Genomic DNA, 6,723 nt, shown 5'->3' with positions numbered 1-6,723 from the left:
CCAGTCTCCTTCTCTTGCCCTGAATCTTTTCTCTTTTCAAAGCTGAGCTTTGTTTGAAGCAGTCTTTTCATTTTCGACGGTATCGGTAAAAACAAAGTTGTAAATGTACATTTACTGAAGGCTTCCAAGAAAACCAGGTAAAGAAAACGTTATTAGTTTGCATCCCTGATTATTAAGCGCTCTCGCGGTGTTGTGATGTCAAACATCAGTCGTTGTTCGAAGCAGCGGTTGGTGATTGTGGCATTTGTCCCGCCTCTCCTCCACTGTGATTGGACATTGATGTTCACCCAAAGTAGAACTGTGGATGCTCAACGCGTAAAAATGGACAAAACCTGCCAGCTGTTGGCGCTATTGAAAAGTGCGGCGCATCCATTGGAAACAATTGAAAACATACGCCGGGCGAGCCGAGAACACCTATTTGTACACACCACCTTAATAAGCTATTATTTTGCAACTTCTATAATGTACACCTCGGAGAATTACCGAGGTCCGGACCTCGGGGACCTCAATGGTGGGTACGGCCCTGGCCAAGAAGGATGGAGGCTTGCAGCCTTGCACTGATTGCATTGAAGTCTCTGTCTCTGTCCTGGAACCCGAAGCCGACCCCGCCATGCAAATGCTCAAAACTGCTTTAACCACCGCACCACTCCTTGCCCATCTAGACCCATGGTAGAGGTCAACGTTTTCACCTCAAGAGTTGGCACGGTCTTGTTGCAGCAGCAAACTTCATCCATACTTCTTCATATGCTTTCTTCTCCAGGAAACTATACCTGGTAGAGTAGGATTACAGCATCAGAAACCAGGAGTTACTGGCCATAAAGCTCATCCTGGAGAAGTGTAGGCACTGTTAGAGGGAGCCATTCATTGTCCTCACAGACCAAAAAAACTTGCAATACCTACAAGCCAAACAACTAAACCAAGGCAAGCCAAATGGCCCTATTCTTCAGTCATTTCCAATTCAGTATCTCCTATAAACCAACATAAAAAATAAAAAAAACACCAGAGCCAGTGCAGTGCAGTCATCACACTTCCGGAATCCGTGTGCTTTCGATGGATATAATTGCATTCTGTGATAGTCAATCAATTTTCAAAAGCCTGCAAGTGTCTCATTAAATGGACTACTAACTTCCATGGAGACCACAGAAGTGATGTTTAACCAAGTTTTTTTTGTAATTTTGTTATTCCTGAAGATATTGTTTCTGACCAAGGACCACGGTTTATCTCAAGTGTGGAAACCCTTCTTCTCCCTCCTAGGTGTTACCATAAGCCTCATGTCTGGATAACATCCACAGTCTAACGGGAAGATGGAGAGGAAGGTTCAGGAGGTCAGTCGTTTCCCGAGGACCTTCTGCCAGAGCCACCAGAACTCCTGGAACAAGTTCCTCACCTTGGCCAAATATGCCCCAAATGCCCTCCTTCCAACAACCAACAAGAAGTCTTATCCCATTTCAGTACATACTCAATTTTCAACCTCCGTTACTCCCCTGGTCAGGTGAACCTTCTGACGTCCCATTCATCAACCTCTGATTCCGGCAGAATGGGAGGGTGTGGGACAAATCATACCATCTTAACATCAATATCAATATCAACATCTTAAGCTGGCATTGTGCAGACATAAGACACTTATAAACCAGGACAACTAAAATGGCTGTCAACATGGGACATCCCTCCACAGAGCCTGGTCCTAGTGACGACCTCCTCTTACCACTGATCCTTGACGAGGAACCCATCTATGTAGTAAAGGAGATCTTGGACTCTTGGGAGGGTTACATCTCTGAGGAGAGGCCCTGGGTACCTTGCAATCACATCCTTGATTCTGCTTTCCTAAGTGAATTCCACCAACAGAATCCTCATTGTCCTGCACCTTAGAGTCATTGTCAGCCACCGGTGGACTGGATCCCCTTCACTGGAGTATAAACTACGCACACCTGTCACCAATCACTCTTCTCATCAGCACCACATAAAATCACCCCTTACAAAACAAAAATATATTGCAGTATATTGGTAATATATATTTTCCTTCCATATGGGACACACCTCAGTTCACTTGATGTCTGGCCTTGTACTAGGAACGACTCTCTTTGATCTCTCAAAGATTTCAGTTCTGCAACATGATTGATATCCTTGTGTTTTCTCCTCGTGTTTCCCCGTGTTTCTCTTGCGGATTATTACCTGTGATACTTACCTGCTCCAGCGCCACTTTATCGAGATGGGTGCCCATCAGCAAGCACCATTATTTGCAATAAGTAAAAAGGCCCTTCTTGCATCCAAAACAGAGCATTTGCATATAAGTGTGAATCAGGGACTGGTGGGACAATTGAATGGATTAGAAAAGATTTAAACCAATTCTTACAATCCAAATTAAATTCAAATTTCTACAATTCCATTTGGCGGGCACCATTTGCACATTCTGATTGGCATTGTTACATGTGCCTTTTTTATTCCAACTATGCTACTAATGGGACTATTTTGGACAGTTGGAAATGTGACTTAAATTGTCTTACACATTCTTTTTTTTTATGTTTTCTCAGAGCGACTCACTGATGTACCTGTTGAATTTGGTGTGTGTGATCGTGGGGCTGGTGTTCTTCAGTTTGGCCCTGTTGACCTTTGCCCTTTGTCAGTGGAGTCCTGGAGTGAATAATGTGGCTCGAATCAACCTCTGTGTGAGTCTGCTGTTGGCTCACCTTCTGTTCCTGCTCACACAACAGTTCCTGAGCCTCATACGCCGTCAGCAGGTGAGAATGATGAAGGAGCCCTACAGCTCAGCACAGCCTCACTGAGAATCATCTTAACCGTCTCTCATGCTCTCCAGGTGTTGTGTGCCGTGATATCAGGTGTGCTGCACTTCCTCTTTCTCTCCGGCTTTGTGTGGATGTTCATTGAAGCTGTGCTGCTCTATATATGTGTGAAGAACCTATCACACATCAGCTCCAAAAAGACGGAGGTGCTTAGCAGTGGATTCCTGTGTGTGATTGGATATACGCTTCCTCTGGTTGTGGTGAGCGTATCTGTCGGGCTGGTTCCTGAGGGATACGGCAGCGAAGAGTAGGTTTTTTTTTTTTTTTTTTTTTTGCTGATTGGATTAGATGACATAAAGATTTTTGTTTATGACCGAAAGCTCACAGGTCTTTTAGAAGAATGCTGATAATTGTATTAATTTGGTATCAAAATCACCCAGAAGATTAAAAAGCTTGTGCCATTTTTTACAGTTTTTTATTTTTTATTTCAACATTCTGCACCTGAAATAGTTTTTTGGACTGATTAATTGAGTTGGAAATGTTCTTATATTGTGTTTTCCTCTAAACAGCTGCTGGATTAAACAGGATAAAGGTTTCAACTGGAGTTTTTCGGGTCCTGTTTGTGTCATACTAGCAGTAAGTTGTAGTTACAGACATTTTTCACATGAACTGTAGAAGCCAAGAAAATGAATGTGATCATATCTTATTTTTTCTGTAGTTAAACACGATTCTCTTCATCAACATCAGCATCAATCTGTATTCTGCTCTCACGAAACTAAACACTGAAGTTTCACGGATGAAACAAACCAAGTAATATGCATTGTTTGTTGCTCTACCACTATAGTATAGAACAAAATATAGACCATAAATACATATATTCTCTCTCTCTCTCTCTCTCTCTCTCTCTCTCTCTCTCTCTCTCTCTCTCTCTCTCTCTCTCTCTCTCTCTCGTGCTCTCTCTCTATCTATCTATCTAGGATTATGACATTTAAAACACTGGCTCAGTTTGTGGTTCTTGGTTGCTCCTGGATTCTGGGTTTCTTCAGTAATGACAGTCAGATTCTGGAGATCCTCTTCCTGATCTTGAACTCCCAGCAGGGAACCTTCATCTTCCTGATCTATTGTGTCCTCAATGATGAGGTCAGACATCACTCAATTTACCACCATATTCTATTCAAAACTGAATATGAAAGAATATTGCAGTTGTTTTCTTGCAGGTCCTGTTCTTATTTTATCAACCTGTGTCTTATAGAAATATAAGAACGTTTTTTAAAAGTTTAAAAGTTTTTTAAGTTTCTTCTTAAGCTAACATAAGGGTTTAAAATCCTTTTTTGCGCTCAGTAATTAGGTCACCCATTTTATGATCCCGCTCCATAGAAAAAAATGTCTTTCCAAAGACCAGTGCAGTCAACATTAATGCATGCAGTTTTTTTTTTCTATTTTTTTCAGTTTAACACATTAACAATATTTAATGCGATTAAAGCAGCATCCATTTTTTTCTTTCATCCTTTGGCTTTGATGCTTTGGTGAATGATCACACAAATTATTCATGCAAATGCTTTTAAACCATCCAAGCATGACAAGTAAAAAAGTATGTATTGTCTGAGAATGACCTGTCCAGTCGCTCTCCGGCAGAGTTTGGCTCCAACCCTGAAAGACGTCTATAGAAGCTCTTATTGAGAAATGTTTGGTCACCATTATGGAGATCAGTGTTTCCTTTAGTTGGGTGGTTTGACTCTTGGCTTTTTATGTGAGTTTGTGTTACAGTGTTAACAAAACATACAAACTGTTCAAACCAAAAGAAGCCATTAGTTAAAACAAATATAAATAAATGTTTGTCTAAACTCTTTACTGACTAAAAATATCAATAACTATTATTCACCAACAATACTTTCTTGCCACAGATCAGATGTTCAGAGTTCTGATTATTAAACACATTATGGGGGGAAGTTCACACACACACATAGATATCAAGAATCAACAGATGAATCTCAATAATAGTGACGTACTTACTGCTGCGAAGCATGCTGGGAGCCATGAGTTTTAACCTAGACAGGGCTCCGTTTCCAGATAACGATGGATCTTTGCACTTAAGAACGTTTTCTATGAGTGATATTACGAATGCTCTTGTTTTCTTTCACGTGTGTTTCACAAACACGCACTTAACATGATCGCATGCAGCTGTTCTTTAAGTGCTACTTAAGAGTCACTGTCTGTTTGTCAAGTACCGAAATGTCACCTTATAGAATGGCTCGCAGTTGCAGCACATGCTTATATTTTAAAATGTTTATCCTAAGTATCATTTGCTACGAGGTCAAAAATAAGCACAGACTAGGTGGAGACAAAAAAAAAATTCAAAAAGAGGGGGAGCTAAACATTTTTTTTAGCAGGTTTGATTGCAGTCATACCAATAAACAAAAACAAGAAATCTGTGAGGATATTGCTAGGGCAGGACTTTGCAAGAGTTCCACAGAGGTCAACAAATAATAAAACAGGTGCATTGTGGGCCCAGTGACTCCCCCTTCTTACACTGGAAGAATAAAAGGCACTGTCAATACTTGGCCTCAGATGGGATTTGTGGTGGTATTGACATCCATGGAGGAGTAGAGCCTGAACCTTAACCAGGTCCATCATGCTCAAAGGAGCAATCGGGTCCACTTCCTATTGGCAGACACCTACCATCTCCCAGTCCTCTCAACAGCCTAACCATGCCTCCATCTTAAATTGTCAGACCACAACACCTCAGCGCTTTGAGAATGTCTGTTGTGGTAGTTAGTACTGGTGCAGCTGGAGAAGGAGAAACTAGATGTCCCAAAGGACACGAGAAAATGTCTTAAAGATGCCAATAAGACGGACATCAACTTTGAAGGCCATGCTGTCTTTACAAGGGAGGAGACTGGCACGGGAGGAGATGAGATTTGCAAGGTCCTCCATTTTGGTGGCAGTTATCTTGCCAGATGATTCAGTTAATATTGTTTAATGTTGGTAAATCATGACAACTATTATATATTTTAATAATTTATTGTGCAACATGAAATATTATTTTCCATTACGTAGTTAGGACCTTATCCCATTGTGCAATGTATTTAGCAAATCCTAGGAAACAAACAACAAACTCGAATACATTTAGATTCAGTGGTTGGATGTCCTTGTGTTTGGGACAGTTGATGTCATCAGTTGACAGCACTACTATTTGTTTTTTTGTCTCTTAAAACACCTTTTATTGCCTGTTTATTATAAAGAAATCCCATTGTGGTTCATGAGTTTGAGAGGTTAAATTGACTCGTCTCCTCTCGTCTCATTCTTGTCCAGGTCAGACAGCAGTACAGGAAGTGCTTCAGACGTCTTTGCTGTGGACTCAAACCCAACAACATCAAAAGTGTCCAGAAAAAATGCTGAAGACCTTGCATTCTATTAACACTATTCTCAGCGTGTGCCTGTAGCAATTAGCCTAATGTTATATAGGTCTAATTTTATAGCTGATATTAATTTTGATGTAAATCTTTTAACTTTCTTTACAAGTTTTTTGGTGGAGGGTTTGTTGCCTCATTCTTTTAGACCCATGTGTGATTTATTTTACTTAAGACCCCTTAAGTAATTTGATTTTCCTTTAAGAAATGTAAGAATATTTACTGTGACGAAGACAGTAAATAATTGTAATTTCTTGCTGATTGATATTAATCAGTAAATAATGTACTTATGTTTCATTTTAATCTTTTTCAGCATTATTGAGAGCATCTATAAGAATTACACTTTTACAACAGTTTTTTTGTCTCCAAAATATACATTTCAGAAGACACAAATGTTTCACATATATATATATATATATAATTTTCATAACATCATGAAACATAAAAAAATAAAAATAAAAAAATAACACAAAAAAGTGTATACATGTCAAATTAAAGAAGTGGGGTTTAATTTTTTTGTAAATGTCCTTTTTTTAGTTATTTTTGCTTTGTGGTTTGAGAGTCCTTGTAAA

At 39.7% G+C, this 6,723-nt stretch overlaps 1 protein-coding gene across 1 annotated transcript; it reads left to right on the top strand.

Moving 5' to 3' along the window:
* Positions 1-1,644: 1,644 nt before the first annotated feature.
* LOC137073747 (adhesion G protein-coupled receptor E1-like) lies at positions 1,645-6,291 on the top strand. The gene is made up of 7 exons (XM_067442455.1): positions 1,645-1,791; positions 2,532-2,738; positions 2,816-3,048; positions 3,311-3,377; positions 3,460-3,551; positions 3,719-3,881; positions 6,054-6,291. Exons 1-7 carry the CDS (start codon positions 1,645-1,647, stop codon positions 6,138-6,140), a joined length of 996 nt encoding a protein of 331 aa, XP_067298556.1. The 3' UTR covers positions 6,141-6,291.
* Positions 6,292-6,723: the final 432 nt, after the last annotated feature.

Source organism: Pseudorasbora parva, chromosome 4 (assembly GCF_024679245.1).
Source record: "Pseudorasbora parva isolate DD20220531a chromosome 4, ASM2467924v1, whole genome shotgun sequence".
Lineage (NCBI taxonomy): Eukaryota > Metazoa > Chordata > Actinopteri > Cypriniformes > Gobionidae > Pseudorasbora > Pseudorasbora parva.
Note: the sequence above shows the minus strand (reverse complement) of the source record. Positions and strands in the feature narration are given on the sequence as shown.

Coding starts and splice junctions, on each gene's coding strand:
- LOC137073747 (XM_067442455.1), top strand. CDS start 1,645: ATGGCTGTCAACATGGGACATCCCTCCACAGAGCCTGGTCCTAGTGAC. Junction 3,378..3,459: donor CTGTTTGTGTCATACTAGCA/GTAAGTTGTAGT, acceptor TTTTTTCTGTAG/TTAAACACGATTCTCTTCAT. Junction 3,552..3,718: donor TCACGGATGAAACAAACCAA/GTAATATGCATT, acceptor CTATCTATCTAG/GATTATGACATTTAAAACAC.